The sequence below is a fragment of the Canis aureus genome, chromosome 8, assembly GCF_053574225.1.
Source record: "Canis aureus isolate CA01 chromosome 8, VMU_Caureus_v.1.0, whole genome shotgun sequence".
In the NCBI taxonomy this organism is placed as follows: domain Eukaryota; kingdom Metazoa; phylum Chordata; class Mammalia; order Carnivora; family Canidae; genus Canis; species Canis aureus.
This window is the reverse complement of record NC_135618.1, coordinates 37,455,793-37,475,113: the sequence shown is the minus strand read 5'-3', so window position 1 is coordinate 37,475,113 and position 19,321 is coordinate 37,455,793. Positions and strand designations below refer to the sequence as shown.

General features: G+C 57.4%; 1 protein-coding gene across 5 annotated transcripts in view; it reads left to right on the top strand.

Annotated features, from left to right (window-relative positions):
- AXIN1 (axin 1) overlaps positions 1-19,321 on the top strand; it is a 63,498-nt gene that overhangs the window by 33,080 nt on the left and 11,097 nt on the right. For 4 of the 5 annotated variants that reach the window (XM_077905890.1, XM_077905887.1, XM_077905889.1 and 1 more), the window contains exons 3-5: positions 5,934-6,074; positions 9,621-9,717; positions 17,486-17,623. In XM_077905890.1, coding sequence (XP_077762016.1) covers positions 5,934-6,074; positions 9,621-9,717; positions 17,486-17,623 — 376 coding nt within the window. The remainder of the gene's footprint in view (positions 1-5,933; positions 6,075-9,620; positions 9,718-17,485; positions 17,624-19,321) is intronic. The other variant, XM_077905891.1, reaches the window with a different exon arrangement.

Here is a 19,321-nt window from a genome sequence, read left to right as displayed (position 1 = left end):
CGTGGGGACGTAGGTGCCTGGTCCCCGACATACCCTCTAGGCTGATGTGAGTGCAGGGGGCCAGTGGGGCCGGCTCCCCAGGGGTATGCAAGCCTGGCTTGAGCCCGAGTGCTTTTCTGCAGCACTGAGTGGACTTCTGGTAGTTGTGAGACGCATGACCTCGTGTCATAACAAACGGGGACGTGATGTGGAGCATGATGCAGTGGGCGCCGGAATTTGTGAGGAAAAGATCACGAGGCTCTTCCTTGAGGATGCTTGAGTGAGGTGGTTGAAAGGAGCATCCCTGAGGGCGAGGGCGCGGGTCACAGCTGCAGGTAGCCCGACAGATGGAGGGGCTGACCCACACTCCGCCTGCTGGAGTGCAGCTTGGGTGTCGTCCTTCATCCAGAGGATTCCTAGGAGGTAAGAGGCCTCGCCTCGGGTGGAGAAGCATTGCTCCTGGTATCAGATAATCCGGCAGGTCAGGGCAAACCTGCAGCGGAGAATAGCTAGAAATGTCGAGAACTAGTGTTAATTTTTTATATATATTTAGATGGTAGGAGGGGAGCACGGAGGAGCAGAAAGAGAGAGAATTTCTTTAAAAATCCGATTGAAGGCTGGACACTTGTATGGCTTGGTCAGTTGAGTGTCCAACTCTTGATTTTGGCTCAGGTCAGGATTTTGGGGTCCTGAGAGGGAGCCCCACGTCGAGCTCTGCACACAGCATGGAGTCTGCTTGTCCCTCTCCCTCCCGCTGCTCTGCATGCTCGCGCTCTCTCTCTCTCTCAAATGAATGAAATCTTTTGTTTTTTTTTAAGATTTATTTATTCATGAGAGATAGAGAGGCAGACACACAGGCAGAGGGAGAAGCAGGCTCGACGTGGGACTCAATCCCGGGACTCCAGGATCACGCCCTGGGCCAAAGGCAGATGCTCAACCGCTGAGCTACCCAGGCGTCCCTTTTTTTTTTTTTTTTTTTAAGATTTATTCATTCATGAGACACAGAGAGAGAGAGGCAGAGACACAGGCGGTGGGGAGAAGCAGCCTCCCTTCAGGGAGCCCAATGCGGGACTCGATCCCAGGACCTCGGGGTCACACACTGGGCTGAAGGCAGCCACTGCACCGCTGAGCCCCCTGGGCGTCCAGGAGGATTTTCTTTTCTTTTTTTTTTTTAAAGGGCAAGACCTCTTTTTTTAAAAAATTTTTTAAAATTTTTATTTATTTATGATAGTCACAGAGAGAGAGGCAGAGACACAGGCAGAGGGAGAAGCAGGCTCCATGCGCCAGGAGCCCGATGTGGGACTCGATCCCAGGTCTCCAGGATCGTGCCCTGGGCCAAAGGCAGGCGCTAAACCGCTGCGCCACCCAGGGATCCCCAGGAGGATTTTCACACACAGTGCCTGGCCCTCCGTCCAGAATAGCCAGATACTGAATGGAAAGTAACCTGGGGGCAGCTGGGGATCTGGGGTCTGGGGATGGAGCCCCGTGTCGGGCTCCTTGCTGGAAAGGGATTCGGCTTCTCCCTCTGCCTCTGCTCCTCCTCCCACGTGTGTGCTCTGCACATGCTCACTCTCTCTCTGTGATAAATAAAATATTTTAAAAGGACAGAAAACTAACCGTATGCTCAGGGATATAAAAACAATATGATTCTTGAGAAAAATGAGTGTGAAGACGACCGGGATCCAGAGAATGTGGTTAATGGTCACCGCCTGGGGGGGGTCTGGGTGGGGGTCAGGGTGGGGGTCTGGGTGGGGGTCTGGGTGGAGGTCTGGGTGGGGGTCTGGGTGAGGGTCTCCGGCCAGGGCAGGCGGCCGGGGGGGCGGGGGCAGCTTGTAGGCCCACAGGGCCGTGGCAGGGCTGAGCAGAGACACAGTTCGTGTTCAGACCGAGCAGGTGGAGCAGGAGCCCGGGCGTCCACGCTGTCTGCCAAGGCCGGTAGGGCCTGCGGCTGGAAAGGCCAGAGGTCGGGTGGTAGGGGACGGGCACCTGCTCGCAGCCGGCGTCCCCACGAGTCACCTGCCCGTGGCAGACGGAGCACCGTAGAGCGGGAGACGGCGGCTGGTGCATGCTTACTCAGAACGGGGAGCGTGGGAGCTAAACGTGTTGGTGTGATTTCAGCATCCCCTGTGGGACGGCCCTGCCGCAAGTGCCCGCTGCGACAGCCACGGTGAGGAGGGTGAGGAGTCCAGGCGCCGTTGTGAGAAGTCCGAGCCCGCAGCCTGGGGTGTCACGTGGTGAGGGTGGGGCCTGTGGAGCCGCCCGGCTCCAATCTTAGAGGGGAAAATCGGCTCGTTGGACAATGAAACGAATCTGGGTCTGTCCTTGGGGTTAGCGGCTGGTGTCTGTGGCCGTTGGGGCTCAGCCCGGAGAGCAGCGGCCCTGGGAGGGTCGGGGCTGAGGTGCACTCTGGCCTGGGTGTGCAGCGGGGGACGTGGCCATCGGTCACCCTGAGAACCGGGGACGGGGCGGCATGCGATGGGTCCTCGCCGCCTTCCAGGAGCAGGGACGGGACGAGGGACGGGCCTCTCTTCCGGACCCTGCTGCTGTCCTGTCTGACGCACACTGTGCCATGGAGCTGCTGGATCCTAGGCTATCCTGTTTCACTGTTTAGGGACGGCCACGTGGCTCTGGGGTCCGTGGTGCTGGGCCATTTCCTGCTCCCTCCAGACGTGCGCGAGGCTCCTGGAAAATAGATGTCCCACCTGCTGAGCAGGTCCGTGCAGAGCGAGGGAGGTGCAGCCGCTCCCGCTGCCAGCAGCCCCCCAGAGGGGACAGGTCAGGGTGCTGTTCAGGCAGAAGGGGGGAGACTCCCGGTGCAAACGTGGGGATGGCTCTGGGTGACCGTCCGTGGGGTAACACCATCCTAACCGTGTCCTGTGCGGTGTGGGACGTTTACGGAGTTAAAACACGGGACACCAATGACATTGGTGTGTGAGGGAAGTGAACGGAATTAATTCTGACCCTGTGTGGCCTGGGAGAAGGGAAACGCACTTTACTTTGGTACATCGGGGCGCCTGCTGCGACCTTTACGGGAACCACTAACAGCGGAGTAACAGGGTTATTTTGTTCGAGAGAGGAGATGGAAAATAAAAGTCACCCCAAAGGAAGGCGAGAAAGAACGAAAGAGTTGGAGCAGAAAGACCCACAGAAACCAAGTTGGCGATGTGGTGGGTGGCCCTGCCCCTTGGTCACGCGCGGTGCGGCAGGACTGGTGGCGTAATCCGAGCAGAGGGGGTCCTGCTGCACTGTGGGCCCAGCTCCTCCTCCAAGAGACCCACCGGAGTAAAAGAATTTATTCAGTTAAACGTAGAAAATAGGAAGAAAGGTGTGCAGACGGCAGCCAGAGGCGGGCAGCATCAGCATGGAGCGGGACATGTTCCCGGGTGGGTCCGTCGGGGTTTTACTCTGCCAACTTTGAAAGGTCCAGCGTGCGGAAGTTTCTTGCGGCTCCTGGGAGGTTGGCTGCGCTGGCCGTGCCCGTGTGTGTGCACACGCTCCCCGTCTTGGGTCGCGGCTGTCTTGTGGGGACGCAGTTGCCACCCGCGACCTTTGCCCTCGCGGTCGTGGCCAGCAGCCAAGGCTCCACACTGGCAGCTTCGTCCCGAGGGCCGCCCCGCTGAGCAGACGTCTGAGCTGGTAACAGGTCCTCCGTCCTCCTGGCCGCTGTGCTCTGCTGCACTGGCCCCTGTCGTCTGAGCCTGGAGCCCACGCGTGGCGCGCTCTGCTCGTCCTGCAGTTGCAGGAAACGCAGACACCGTGTTTGTCTTATTTTTTATTTTTATTTTTTAGATTTTATTTATTCATGAGACACACAGAGAGGCAGAGACACAGGCAGAGGCAGAAGCAGGCTCCATGCAGGGAGCCCGACGTGGAACTCGATCCCGGGTCTCCAGGATCAGACCCTGGGCTGCAGGCAGCACTAAACCGCTGAGCCACCGGGGCTGCCCATAAATATAATATTTTTTTATCGAGGGCGCCTGCAGGCTCCCTAGGTAGAGCGTGCGGCCCTTGATCTCTGGCTCGTGAGTTCAGGCCCCACGTTGGGCCTAGAGCTTACTTTAAAAAATAAAAGTAAAATTTTGTGATACTTAATTTTGCTGTGGCTGGCTGCCCTCAGTTTGTCACTTCACGTCAGACATAACCTAGACGAGGAGGTGTAACCACGCGGGGCCGGGGACCAGCTGGCCGTGTCTCTGTCCACGTCCCCGTCCTTTCCTGCGGGCCTCTGGACGGCCCGTTCCTAAGCCGCTGCCCTCATTCAGCTGGAACTTGCGAGTATCCCCGGGGAGCCCTCGGCTGCAGGGTGGGTCAGGAGGCCAGGTGTGGGTGGGACAGGACCCCTGTGTGGGTGGGACCGTGGAGCTGGCGGGTGACCGTACCCTGCTGCGCCTCACTGGCTGGAATGAGGGGTCACCTGGCTGGCACTCATCGTGCCACGCTTCCTGAGACCGTGGACGCCAAGACCCCCTGGGGGAGTTGGCCCCTCTCCAGCCGCACTGCCTGGGCCACCCCGGCCCTGCACGTTCTGCGTGATGGGCGTTCAGGATACAGAGGTGTCTGGGCCCGAGTCTTGCTTGAGCACCTTTTCCTCAGTGTGTGCATGGTTTGAATCGGGGCTTCCAGAACATTCTCTGCATCGGGTCATGGTTGTCTGTTACCTTAGAAGTAACTGGAGTCTGAGTGATGCAGTGACTCTTCCCAGGTCCTTGTGCTTGGCGCAGGCCGTTCACAATGTAACAGGTGTCCGGGTCCTGTTGGCAGCAGTGCTCTCATCACAGGTGAGGCTGGAACCCAGGTGGGTTGTGTCCCGGCCACCAGGAAGGCTTGGCAGGCCCCGTCCTGTCGTAGCCTCAGACAGCCTTGCTGTATCTGTCCCCTTCCCGAACGCCTGTATGTCACTATGTGAGCACAGTCTTTGGGTAGCGGAGGCGTCAGGGCACTCGGCAGGGACGCGGCGGTGACGGGCGGGGCGGCGCCCAGACAGCAGCACAGCCTGCAGAAGTAGAGGCACGTGGACGGAGGACGGGGCCTGGCATTTAAAGTTGTTCAGGAGGGCAGCCCTGGTGGCGCACCAATTTAGCGCCGCCCTCAGCCCAGGGCCTGATCCTGGAGACCCGGAATCGAGTCCCACGTCGGTCTCCCTGCATGGAGCCTGCTTCTCCCTCTGCCTGTGTCTCTGCCTCTCTCTCTCTCTCTCTCTCATGAATAAATAAAATATTTTAAAAAATAAATAAAAAATAAAGTTGTTCAGGATAAGGTGGATTCATTCAGGATTTGTGCTCACAGCCGACTCTCCATCTTGATGCAAGGAAGTGAGGTGGGTTACATAGTGACCGTTTCAAGTGAAGTTCTAAATGAAAAAAAAAACTATTGAATCATTTGAGAAAAAATAAAAGAATGTATTTTGAAGGTTACGACAAGGAAGGCCTGCTTTCTAAGATAGCGGAAAATCTGAAGGAAGAGATTGGTAAGTGGTTTTGTAGATGTGAAAACCTTTGTGCGACCAAAACCACCACAAAGTCGGAAAGAAAAGTGACATTTAGGGAGAAAGTATTTTCTGCCTGTGTCACTGGCCGTTCATAGTAAGACTAGAGGTTTTGGTAAACTCTGGAAAAGCCGTGAGCCTCCCAGTGGAAAGTGGACGGAAGGGGTGAGCGGGTCCCAGGTGAGGACGGGGTGTAGATGGCCCAGATGCCAGCCTGTGGGCTCCCAGGGGCACGACGAGAACCGGGGCATGCTGTGGTGAGGCTCGGCGGCGACAGGCGGCCCCGTGTCCCCCGCCCTCAGGCGCGTCCTGCCCGGGTATGTGTCGGGGCTGCCACAGGCTGAGTGGCCAGCAGATTGGGGCGTCGCCCGCCGCCCAGGTAGACCTCGAAGGTACCGGGTGTGCGCCGTGATCGGGGGGCTCCATGGCTCCGCCTTCAGCCGCCACTGACGTGTGTTCCTCTTGGCAGGTGCGGGTCCTGGCGGGAGCCTGTGCATCCCTACTACGTCAGCTCCGGCTACGCCCTCGCCCCAGCCACCAGCGCCAATGACAGTGAGCAGCAGAGCCTGTCCAGTGATGCCGACAGCCTGTCCCTCACCGACAGCAGCGTGTGAGTCCCCCCTTGGGCGTGGGCCGTGCCCACCGCGTCGTGTGCCCCCTGCACCCCCACCGGCATAGCCGGGCTGCATCATTAAGGATCCGGAACTTGCAGCAGCTGCTTGTCTCTGAGGCCACCGCTGCTGGCACCTTGGAACGGGGGAGCTGTCAGGGGGCTCACCGTACAGATGGGTGGCCGAGCAGGGCGGGCGGGGCGGCCCCCGGCCAGGCCCTGCTGTGCACAGGTGCCTCGTGCTCCGTGCCTTTCTGTCGTTTGAAATTTTGTCCCTGTCACATACTCTGCGTAGGACATGGGGAGGCAAGAGCTAAGGGCACTGGTACGGCCGGTCCTGTGCAGGGATAGCGCAGGGCCGCACGTGCCCAGAGGCCGTGGGAACCATCCAGAGCCACCTGGAGCTTCGTGTCCCCCAGGGATGACAGTGCACCTAACTCTTCCATCGTCCTCTTGATGGGAAAGTACCTATTTTCTGACACTCTCCTTTGCTTTGACAGGTGGCTTTTGGGGACCCAAACGCACATCACAAGTTTGATGTAAGACACTGTGTCGTTATATCAGGGCCTTACCCAGCCAGCCTGCCAAGGTCATTCGTGGTCCTGGCTGCCCGCGAATGTCACATTCACCCCGTTTTCAGTCTGGGTGCCATTCACCATCTGACTGCCGCTGCCGGGAGGTCCCTGGCCAGGGCCCGAGCAGGTGTGCGGTGTCCCCCGACCCCCACTCCGAGACGGCAGGGGGCCGAGGGCCAGGACTGCGCAGGGGTGGGAGCAGCCGCTGTCAGCTGGCTGCCTGTGGGGCGGCGGGGGGGTGGCTTTCTTCCCCAGCCAGCTTGCTTCCTCATGGGAAAAACCGTGGACAATCAGGATTAAATAAAAAAGGAAGGGTCACTAAACCTGTAGAGAAGACATCATAAAATTGTGGTCCCACTTCCTGTGGGGTTTTCACAGTCGGTGCCTCCTCTCTGCCTGTGTCCCCGTGTTCTTCCCGCCGCCAGACAGGCCTTTTCCCAGCCACAGCAGTGCGCCCCCTGTCGCTGCGCATCTGGGGCACGCGCCTTCTTTTCCTCTTTGGACCCAAGCTGGACCCGTCCCTTCAGATTGAACTTCTGTGTGTGGTTTTTCTCATTCGTTACCCTTTGTTCAGGTAAAATGTTGACGTGTTTAGCAACTTCTTATTTGAAATGGCTGTGTTTTCAGCAGTACCTGCCACGACCCCCACCAGCAGGTGACGGCTCGGGATTGTGCATTTGTAGCATTGGGTTTTCTCTTCCCTGAAACTGATTACTACAGTGAAAATCCATTTGTCCGCGCACTTTTTCTCGAAAAGTCTCTTAATTCTTTCACAGAAAATGACATATGGTTCCTAAATGAAAGATTTGAAGTTTCTAAAATATGGGATGCCTGGGTGGCTCAGCCATTGAGTGCCTGCCTTTGGCTTAGGGCATGACCCCAGAGTCCCGGGATCGAGTCCCACATCGGGCTCCCCTCAGGGAGCCTGCTTCTCCCTCTGCTTGTGTCTCTGCCTCTCTTTGTGTGTCTCTCGTGCATAAATAAATAAAATCTTTAAAAAACAAAATAAAATAAAATAAAATTTTATTTTATTTATTTTTTTAAATTTTTATTTATCTATGATAGTAGGCAGAGGGAGAAGCAGGCTCCATGCACTGGGAGCCCGATGTGGGACTCGATCCCGGGTCTCCAGGATCGCGCCCTGGGCCAAAGGCAGGTGCTAAACCGCTGTGCCACACAGGGATCCCAAAATAAAATTTTAAAAATATTTTTTTCCTGATAACTCTATCTTGGTTTACACTAAGATTCAGAAATACAGGCATAGTTGATTTGGAATGTAAAATATTTGAATATATATCAAGCAAAAAGTAGGATTGTGGGTTTCATCTAAATTATCTTGTAGCGGGCACAGCTGCCCTCAGCATGCCAACCACACAGTAGAGACGGTGGCTCACTGCACTTTGTGCACGGGTGTCTAAGGACAGTGTCTAATCCACAGAGGCATGTGGAATGTTTAAATTCCTGGTCAAAGCATATGAGAAACAAAAATTTGGTGGCCCTGGACACTGGAATGGAACTCCAGGGGCATGTAAAGATGTTTTAAATGCATTTGACTCACCTGTTCCTTGACATCTGCCCCCTTGGGTGCCCCTGCCAGGCTGCTGAGCCAGTCACATTGCACACCAGCTGGTGCCCTGACAGCCAGGGACACTGAGGCAGTGACAGGAGAGACAGGCTGTCCTGGATTCTTCCTCCCTCGCTCTGGCCCAAAGTACACCCTCCCCCTGGATGGAACCCCCGAGACATGTGATTTTAGGGGGAGAACATTACTTTCCTGCCTGCCGACACAGCCACTGAGCTGCTGGGTGTGAGGCGGGGCCAGGACATCCTGGGCACCTTGGGCGGCAGGTGGCAGCTTTACTAGGTTGCACAGCAGTTAATGAGGTGAGGTCAGAATTGTGGCTGCGTGGTTGACCCCTGCTGTCAAGTGAGAGCAGCACTGTTGCCCAGCCGCCACCCTGGGGCCGTGCTTGGGAGGGAGGCCGGGTCGCAGATCTTGACTGCAGCCCCTGGGGAACACGGAGGCCGAGGCCTTCCAACAGCCAGACGACCTAGACGCATCCGTTCCCGCCGTCAGAGCTAGGAGCCCACCTGGGAGTCCTTGGGTGAGGAGGAGACGGGCCTGGGAAAGCCACTGACCAGGCGTCTTCCTCTGGCGGGCGTTGTCCGTCCTGTTGGCTCCTGTGAACCGCTGAGCTTCCAGAGGCCCTTCACGTAGCAGGGGAGCACGGGGAGTTCCAGGGATGGCGCATGTGCAGCGGGGCGTTCAGCCCGGAGTGAGTGCACAGTCGTGGTAAAGACAATACAGAACTTGATTTCTGTGTTCGTGATGATCTTCGAAAGGGCTCATCACTGAAACACGTGTCAGGGCAACAGATTTGTGCACAGGGAGGTTATGCTCATTCAGCAGTTCACCGTGGAAGGTAGCAGAGCAAGTCAGAACCTTGGAAATCTCTTCCAACGGGGTCTGTCGTTTGGGGGCCCCTGTTCCTGGCCCCCTTAGAGCGCCCCTCCCGGGTAGGCACGCAGCAGCCCATCTGGGCAGTAAAGCACAGATTGCTGCACGTTTTCGGCAAAGAACTGGTAGTAAACATTGTGGTTTCGTGCCCATGTACGGTCTCTGTCCTGTATCCCTCCCCCGCCTTAAAAACGGGGGCGCCTGGGGGCTCAGCGGCAAGCATCTGCCTTCAGCTCAGGATGTGATCCCAGGGTCCTGGGGTTGAGCCCCAAGTTGGGTTCTGTGCTAAAGGATTCTGTCTATCCCTCTGCCCCTCCTCCCACTGACGTGTGACTCGTGCTCTCTCTCTCAAATAAATCTTTAAAAAATAAATATTTTAAACAAATGGAAAAACCGTTTTTCGCTGTGAAGCTGTAGAAAACAGCCGACTCTACTCCAGGTTGAGCCAGCACAGCAGAGTCGTGTTGAGCTATTCTGTTTGCACTCATGCCAGGCTCGCTCTCTCCTGGACAGGGATGGAATCCCACCATACAGGATCCGCAAGCAGCACCGCCGGGAGATGCAGGAGAGCGTCCAGGTCAACGGGCGGGTGCCTCTACCTCACATTCCTGTAAGTTCCGGCTGTGCAGCCCTCCTTCCCATGTGAGCCCTCCAGCCCTCTCACACCAGGCCCATCCCTGCTCCTACTCCGCCTGGCTTCCTGTGAGCTCAGCTCACGTCTAGGCACAGCCTGCAGTCATGCGGGTGGCCCGTAGACCCAGCCTGTCCAGTCCCTTCAGGAGCGGGAGGGCCGGCCACGGCACCTGCCGGGCAGTCTGGCCCCATTCTGGTAAGTGAGGTGCTTCTCCTCGAGGCAAGAGAGCGGCTGTGAGCCTGTCGCCGGCCCCTGCCTGGGCCTCCTGACTGCGGCTCCGTTGATACCCGGCGCCCCCGGGCCTGGCCACATTACTGTGGCACTTTCCGTGGGAGCTGCCTCGGCTTCACCCCTTAGGGTGACAACACCAAGGTGCCAGGGGTGCTCCCGACCGTGGGCGCTGGGGGCTGCCCAAAGTGGGCCGGGCAGCCTGTCTACCTGCAGAGTTGCTCTGCTCACGTTGGCGCCCTGGCTGGACACGAGGGACTTCTCAGGGCAGAGGAGGAGGGCTCGCTCGCGGCCTCGGGTGGCCGCCCATTCGCGGTCTGTGCAGGAAGAGCGCGTGCGTGCAGGGTCAGCGCACGCCCATCCTCAGCCAGGGTCCCTTGGTTCGAGGGACCTTTGAGCTCCTTCAGATCACTTTAGTTTTGAAGCAAGAAGAGAGGTAGGTGATGGTGAGAACAAAGGATGTGGCTTTGTTCTGACTTCTGAGAAGAGGACCGCCCGGCATTTTGTCGCCTCCCAGCTGACTCGGCACGGCCCAGGCACTGACGTGTCTGCTGGGAGAGGAGCGGAAGACGCTGTGGGGAGCATGGGTGCGTGCATGTGCTTGCACGTGTGTGTGTGCACCAGCGGCCTCTGAGGGAGCCCCAGGCAGGTGCCTGCTTTGCTCTGCAGACATGTAGACTAAGAGCTGGGTCTGGGCAGGGGGAGCAGGAGGGGAGCCAAGTCCCCCAGAGGAAGGGGGTGAGAGGACACAGGAGCCACGTGGAGGCTCCCCTCCCCGCAGACCCAGGCTGCTGGGCGTCAGAGTCCGTGGCGATGCAGGAGAAATCTGTGCCTGTCTGCTGGCGAAACCAAGGTGGAGCGTGCAGAGGAACGGGGCACTGACGCCCCCCGGAGTAGCCCCCGGGCAGTACCTGCTCCCGGTGGGAACCAGCGACTTCGTGTGGTCCGTCAGATGGGTGCTGCCTGTGGGGGCCGTGGGGGCTGCAGGGATGTCCCCAGGACAGTAGCCCAGGGTGAGGGCCATCCTACACAGGAACTGGCTTCCAGTTTTCTGGAGTCACCGAGGAGACAGGAGTCAGAGAAACAGCCCAGCTCAGTACTTCAGGCCTCAGTGGGAGAGGAGGTCCGGCGGCCTGCGTCAGGAGGGCCCCTGGTAGGATGCCTGCCCCGCTCTGGTGACGGGACATCGAGGAAGCAACTTGCTCTCAATTTGGGAAATGTTCTTGCTGGAGCTCTTGCAACGTTTCTGCAACAACTTCTTTTTTTCTATTTACATTTTTTTTTTTCAGGGCAGCCCGGGTGGCTCAGCGGTTTAGTGCCGCCTTTGGCCCGGGGCCTGACCCTGGAGTCCCGGGATTGAGTCCTGAGTTGGGCTCCCTGCATGGAGCCTGCTTCTCCCTCTGCCTGTGTCTCTGTGCCTCTCTCTCTCTCTCTCTCTCTCTCTCTCTCTCTCTGTCTCCCATAAATAAATAAAATCCTAAAAAATTTTTTTCACACTTTTATGTCCTATTTTTATTTTTAAGAGAAAGTCACATAATTTATAGTGGTGAAAAGAGAACACCAGATAATTCCAGAAATGTTGTTTCATGTTTAAGAGTAAAAGCAAATTGAACTCCAATTAAAAAAAAAAAAGAGAAAACATAAAACTCAGCAAAACCTTAGCATCTTGGGGGGAACATTCTTTCTGATTTTGTGATTTACAGAAAGGCACAGAGAGACATCTTATTTTATACACTTAACAATTTTTTTTTAATTTTTATTTATTTATGATAGTCACAGAGAGAGAGAGAGAGAGAGAGAGAGGCAGAGACATAGGCAGAGGGAGAAGCAGGCTCTATGCACTGGGAGCCTGACGTGGGACTCGATCCCAGGTCTCCAGGATCGCGCCCTGGGCCAAAGGCAGGCGCCAAATCGCTGCGCCACCCAGGTATCCCCCACTTAACAAGTTTTTAAAAGGAAATTTCAAAAGATAAGCGCAAGATTCCACTCCAAAGGAAGGTGCCTGAGGACCAAGGATGAAGATTTCTTAGAGGAGTCTAGAAGAGATGAGTGTTTCCACTGTCAAACCTCCTCACTCTCATTAAATAACTGAGTTGATAAAAGGAAAAGGATCTGTGAGATTTTTCTCTGGAGACATGTTGAACACTGAGACACCGGACCCCCATCTCCACCCCAAAAGGGGATTTAGGGATGCTAATTTGTAATCCTCCTTTTTTAACATACATTATTTTTTTAAAATTTAAATTCCATTTACCAACGTATAGTATAACCCCCAGTGCTCATCCCGTCACCCAGTCACCCACCCCCTGCCCGCCTCCCCTTCTGCAACCCTTTGTGTGTTTCCCAGAGTTAGGAGTCTCTCGTGGTTTATCTCCCTCTAGTTTTTCCCACTCAGTTTCCCTCCTTTCCGCTATAATCCCTTTCACTATTTCTTATATTCCCCATATGATATGAGTGAGACCATATGATGTTTGTCCTTCTCCGCCTGACTTATTTCACTCAGCATAATACCCTCCAGGTTCATCCACATTGAAGCAAATGGTGGGTTATTTGTTGTTTCTGATGGCTGAGGAATATTCCATTGTATACGTAGACCACAGCTTCTTTATCCATCATCTGTCGATGGACACCGAGGCTCCTTCCACAGTGTGGCTATTGTGGACACTGATGCTATAAACATCGGGGTGCTGGTGTCCCGGCGTTTCATTCCATCTGTATCTTTGGGGTGAATCCCCAGCAGTGCAATTGCTGGGTCTTAGGGCAGGTCTATTTTTAACACTTTGAGGAGCCTCCACACAGTTTTCCAGAGTGGCTGCACCAGTTCACATTCCCACTAACAGTGCAGGAGGGGTCCCCTTTCTCCACATCCTCTCCAACATTTGTGGTTTCCTGCCTTGTTAATTTTCCCCATTCTCACTGGTGTGAGGTGGGATCTCATTGTGGTTTTGATTTGTATTTCCCTGATGGCCAGTGATGCGGAGCTTGTTCTCACGTGCTTGTTGGCCATGTCTAGGTCTTCCTCTGGGAGATTTCTGTTTGTGTCTTTGGCCCACTTTATGATTGGATTGTTTGTTTCTTTGCTGTTGAGTTTAATGACTTCTTTATAGATCTTGGCTACTAGCCCTTTATCTGATACGTCATTTGCAAATACCTTCTCCCATTCTGTAGGTTGTCTTTGAGTTTTGTTGAGTGTTTCTTTTGCTGTGCAGAAGCTTCTTATCATGATGAAGCCCCAATAGTTCATTTTTGCTTTTGTTTCCCTTGCTCTCATGGGTGTATCTTGCGAGAAGTTGCTGTGGCCAAGTTCAAAAAGGGTGTTGCCTGTGTTCTCCTCTAGGATTTTGATGGATTCTTGTCTCACACTTAGATCTTTCATCCATTTTGAGTTTATCGTTGTGTCTGGTGTAAGAGAGTGGTCTAGTTTCATTCTTCTGCACATGGCTGTCCAGTGTTCCCAGCACCATTTATTGATGAGACGGTCCTTTTTCCAGCGGATAGTCTCTCCTGTTTTGTTGAATATTAGTTGACCATAGAGTTGAGGGCCCGTGTCTGGGTTCTCTATTCTGTTCCATTGATCTGTGTGTCTATTTTTGTGCCAGGACCACACTTTCTTGATTCTCTTCTTAAAAAGATTGATTGATTGATTGATTGATTTCAGAGAGGGAGAGAGCACAAGCAGGGGGAGCAGCAGAGGAGGAGGGAGACACAGGCTCCCCACTGAGCAGGGAGCCCAGTGTGAGGCTGGATCCCGGGACCCCAGGATCATACTTGACCCGAAGGCAGATGCTTAACCCACTGAGCCACCCAGGCATCCCTCAAAAACAATTTTTGATTCAATAAGTTAACCAGAGTGAGTGTTCATTAAAACCAGAATAGAAAATGAGAGGTTGAATACAGACCTGGAAAGGCTTCTCAGAATATGGCATGGGGAGAATCAGGAAGAGTCAAGAACAACAGGTGTCAGTGGGGGAATGTTCCAGAATGGAGGAAGGCAAGGAGTCTTCAGGTTTTGGAAGGTCCTGGCCAAGTCAGCATGAAGGTAGAGCCAAGAAAGGCAGTGGCATGGCAGGGAGAGCCTGGCCTTCCTGTGAGGCATGGACGGTGCTGCGGCCCCACAGGCTTCCTGCCTCGGTTGACCAGCCCCTGGAGGGTGGCTAAGAGCGTTGGCAGGCACTGTGCCGAGCATTGGGCCTGGCCCTCAGTGACCATTCAGTGAGAGCAGGAGGTCCTGTGTGTCCTGAGAGAAGCCGGTGTTGCCTTCGGGGGAAGGTCAAATGAGCCCCTGCTCCATGTGCTGTTCACGCATCCACAAGATCAGCCCAGGCTGGTTGATGGCCAGGCCAGGGGGGTCAGTGCAGACGGGGAGCCAGAGGTCAGCCAGAGGTCCTCACCCGCCTGGGCTTTGTTTCTGGGGTCCAGCGTGACAAGAAGCTCTCGATCGTGTACTTACCTGGGGTGTGAGGAGCTTCTTGGCCTCTGCAGGGCCACAGCCGCGTCCGTTGTTTGACGGTCAGCCGTGGGCGGCAGAGGGCAGGACAGAGAGGGTGGGGGCCGCAGGAGCAGGAGCTCTGGCTTCAGCCTTGAGAGAGCAGAGGCCCTCAGAGCAGCACGTTGTTCGGGGCAGTGGTTGGGCAGGTGAAGGGACTCCAGGTGTCCCTTGTGGACGCCCGCGGACATTAATCGGGAGACACCTGGCCCAGGCGGAGTCGGGGGCCCAGGCGGGGGAGCTCTGGTGCCCGATGGCAGGAACTATCACCTGCAGACGCTGCAGGAGCAGCGTCAGCGGCAAGGGTCCCGAGCCACAGGGAAGGATGTGGCTGCGTGTCCTGCCTGTTGGCCATGGAGAAGCCCCCATCACCCCATCACCCTGGACACCCGTGTGCGGGCTTCCATGCACAGCAGCCCCTCCCAACTTCCTCCCCTGCTCCACAAAATAATGGCTTTTGTTTGTGGGAGTGGTTTGCGACTTTTTTACAGATTGCTTAGCCCATAGATTTGCTTTCCCGAAGAAAGCCATCTTTCCTGGTAAAATAACTGATTTTTATTTTTAAGGGTAACATTTTTTTTTTTTTTAAAGACTTTATTTATTCATGAGAGACACAGAGAGAGAGGCAGAGACACAGGCAGAGGGAGAAGCAGGCTCCATGCAGGGAGCCCGACATGGGACTCAATCCCAGGACCCCAGGATCAGGCCCTGGGCTGAAGGCGGTGGTAAACCGCTGAGCCCCCCGCGCTGCCCCAAGGGTAACATTTCTTACTCAGCCAACCAGACAGAGGTGTTCCCCATCGTAGCCAAGGCTGTGGGGTGCTGTGGCTGGGATGGTCTTCTGTGGTGGGGACACTGGCCTGCACCCAGAGCCTGTACACATCCGTTTTGTCATTGGGCAGTGGCAGGGCAGGGGGACGCGGGCTGGCTCCTGGGTTGGGCGAGGGGCTTGTTGGTGGCTGTGCTGGGGCACGTGGGCGCCTGCCCTGCCCCTTGAGCGTCAGATGGCTGCTCCTCGTGGCTGACGGAGGAGCCCTTCCCGTGCCCCAGAAGGTCCATGGCTTTAATGACAGTCTTTTCCTTGGCGACTTTCCTGTTCCTCTGCAGCTAGAAGGCACAGGTGTGGTCATTAGCATAACTTCTTGCAATGTGTGGCTTTTCGAAGCATAACCTGCAGCCTGGAGGCTCTTCTCCAGAGCACACGGGCTTGGGGGTACATCTGCCGCAGCCGAGCCCCCGCGTGTCCTCTCGCCAGCATCACCCTGCCTGTGTGCACTTTGGCCTCGTGAGGACTTTTCACTGTGCCCTCGGTCCGTGTGTGCCGTCCCACTGTCCGGACCTTGGAGCTCTGGCCACCTGGATGCCTGGCCTTCGGCCCTCAGCCCCGTGTGGGCCCTGCCCCTCTGGTCCACGCAGCGCCCGCGGGGGCAGCACTCCCTGGCCGGCCCTGTCGGCCTCTGCGCTTCTCACATCTGACGTCTGTCCAGGAAGACCCCGCCACGGCCTCTCAGCCTCTCGCCATCCCTACCGCCTGGCCTCTTCTGGGGACACTGGCCACCCTCAGTCGCCCCGTCCTCGTGAGCCTGGCCTCCTCACATCCAGGATCAACCCCGGGCTGCCTGCACCAGCTTGTCGTGCCGTTGACGTGCCGCCTGTGTCCTGGCCTTGCCCTCCTCTGCTTCCCTGTCCAGGGCCCTCTGAGGTCCCTGCAGCTGCCCCTGAGCTCATCAAGGCCAGTGTCGGCCCCACATGGAGTGTTGGTCTCTGTGCCCTGGCCACGACTTTCTCCCCCAGGCTCACGTGTGTCTGAGGTTAGGGACTGTTGTAGACGAGAAAAGTGAACACAGTCGGCTCCGACCCCCATGGGAGGCCTCCCCCCTCCCCCCTACCTCCCCCCTCCCCTCCCTTGGTGGCCCCCCGGGGCCCCCATTGCCCCCCTCACTTAGACCTTGGTGGCTTGGAGGTTTAAATGCTACAGTGCGCCTTGTTGGGACAGCTAATGAAATTGGAATGAGATCGGCTACTTAGGTAATAGTTGCCAGGGCGCTCTCCTCGCTTTGTACTATTTGTGATGAAGTGCAAGGATGTGTTTGGTAAAATCACGAAGGTGTTCAGGAAGGAGCGGGCTTCGTGTCTTCTCTCATGGCTCAAGGTGCACACGCGTGTCTGCCTGTGTGTGCACACGTGCATCTGTGTCAGCGTCTGTGAGAGGGGATGGCAGTGCTGGCGGGTGTCAGCAGTTGGGGAATCGCGGTGGAGGGTGGACAGTTCTTTGGGCTATTACGGTGTTTTTAACTTTGAAGTTATTTCAAAGTAAAGTTACGCCCCTAGAAGACTTACAGTGTGTTCCTGAAAGCTGCATTGCTCAGCTGTTTTGTCCAAAAAGGAAGGTCGTCTCATTTCCCCTGACACTTGTGCCCTGAGTTTTGTGTCTCCCACCCTTAGAGCAGAGCCGCATCCCGAGCCTGGTGTGGGCCCTCGGGGGCTGCTGTCCCGTGCTGCGCAGGGCAGTCCTGCAGGCTGTATCCCCCAGGGCTGGGCTCGGCCCCTCCCTCACACGGTCCCTGGCCCCGTAGGTCTGCCCCAGGCACTGGGCCTCACGGGGTATTGGCCTGGCCAGGCGTGTGCGGGGCACTTCCTGGGGGCGGCTGGGGGCCGAGGTGAAGGACACACCGGAGTTAGCACACCGAACCTACTCCCTGCCTAGGGCCCTGCCGGCTGCTGCCCTGGTGACCTAACCTGGCTCCTGCCGGCCCCCGGCTGCCAGTCCTCTGGTCGCAGAGGCCAAGGACACGGTTACCAGCCTCGCGTTCCCCTCCCAGGTCAGCGCTGGGTGAGGAGAGTTTTAGTCCCACAGCACGGGGGCCAGTGAAGAGGTTGACACGGAGCGAGAGGGGAAAAAATGAACAGTTACGTTAAAATGCGGATTTCATGTGCGATGTCTTGCCCAGAAAGTGCTCGCGTGCCACCTTGGCGCGGGTGGCGGTTCAGAGCCACACGTGCCGGCTAATCAGCAGTGTCTCCTCGCAGCGCACTTACCGAATGCCAAAGGAAATCCGTGTGGAGCCCCAGAAGTTCGCCGCGGAGCTCATCCACCGCCTGGAGGCCATCCAGCGGACGCGGGAGGCCGAGGAGAAGCTGGAGGAGCGGCTGAAACGCGTCCGGATGGTGAGTGCGCCCCTCGGGGGAGGACTACGCATGGGCTCGCGCGGTGAGCCGAGTGGAGGGTGGCTTCAGGCCGCAAGGACTGCGTCCACTCTGGGGCTGGCCGCCTGCCCCTCGGAGCCCCCGCCGCCTGCTCTCCAGGGAGGAGGTGCCCGGGTGGGGGGCAGCCGCGGGCGCTCAGCAGCCACTCTGGGCCATGCGGAGCTGGGGGGCAGGCCGAGAGCATGCCCCGCTGTCGTCGCCCATGGGAGCCACGCAGGGGCCACGCGGGCTCAGCTCAGGAGGAGAGTGGTGGCGTTCGACGTGTGCCCAGAGCGGCCTGGCCGGGCCTGCCCCCCCTGCTCTCCTGTTGCTGCAGGCTCTGGGGGCTGGTACGCCCCGTCTGCCCTGCTGGCCCCTCCCGTGTCCCGGGGGCCCCCGGGGAGCACTGCCGGGTCCTGTGTGCCTGTGTGTGTGGACTGGGCAGGGAGGGCTGGCGGCCCCCACCTGCCATCGCAGAGCACAGAAAGGCGTGAGGGCGGGACTTGCACACCGTGTACCTTGTTTCGGGCCTGTGGCCTTGCTGGACGCTCAACACTGTGAAACCTTCATGCAGTTTGTAACTCACTTGCTTTCATGCTTCCTGCCCTAACTGCCAAGGACACACTTTGCCTCGGTCGCCTCTGCGCGTCATCCTGTGAGATTGGCTTCCTCACACGTGCGGGGGCTCCTGTGCTGGGACTTGGGTGACGAGCTCATTCCTCGAGTGAGGACTTCCCCGAGCCCCTCACACTCCACGAGGTGGCTTGTGCCCAAGGCTCCTGCACCCCGTCCTCCTGGCCGTGGGCCTTGCTCTGCGCATAGGGACTCCCTGCTGGAGTGGGTAGTGGCCACCGCTGGGGGCGCCCAGCGGGTGGTCAGTGGAGCAGAGACTCTTGATCAGGGCCGTGAGTTCAAGCCCCACGTTGAGGTAGAGTTGACTTAAAAAAGAAAAAATGGTCACCACCAAGTTTGCAAGTTTGTATTTTCTATTGTTTGCTCAGTATTTATGCGCAGTGCCTGAAATCAAAAACCAGGTTGCGCTTTAAGGAACGACTTCTGTCCGTGACGTTCATGTTTCTGATGGAGACCCGCGCCGTCCCCAGACTCGGGGAGCTCTCCCAGGAGGGGCCTACGCGCTTCCTGCCCCAGGGGTTGTGTGCAGCTCGAGGCCGGAGATGCTGTCGCGAGGCTGCTCCTGGGCCGCAGCACACGGGCACAACTGGTGGCTTCCTTGCTGGCCCTGCCGCTGCCCCCTGGGCTTCGGGAGCTCCCTCGTGTGACCCCGCTCCCCATTGCATGTCGGGACCTGGGGTTCGTGGCGGAGACCGGGGCGCGGGTGTGGTCACGGAGGCCGTCAGCACCATATGGCCCGGTGTGGAGGCGTGTCGGAGCACCCGTGCCAGGTGGCGGCGCCATCCCCTCGGCCTGCTGGCTTCCGGCCAGGTGGGCGCACCGCGGAGCCCCCTCCTCGGGCCCCCCGGCGGCCTGGGGGAGCGGTGGGAGGACGGGCAGGCGCCAAGCCGGATGCTGGCCTGCGGGGCGCGGGTACCCGTGCTTCGTGAGGCCGCCTGGGGGGATCGTGGTCGCTGTGCGCGCAGGCAGTGGGCATTGGCACGGGTGGCGGGCTTGCGGTCTCGGCTGGCGGCCCCGAGTCCCGGCGAGCTCCGGCGGCTGCGTGGG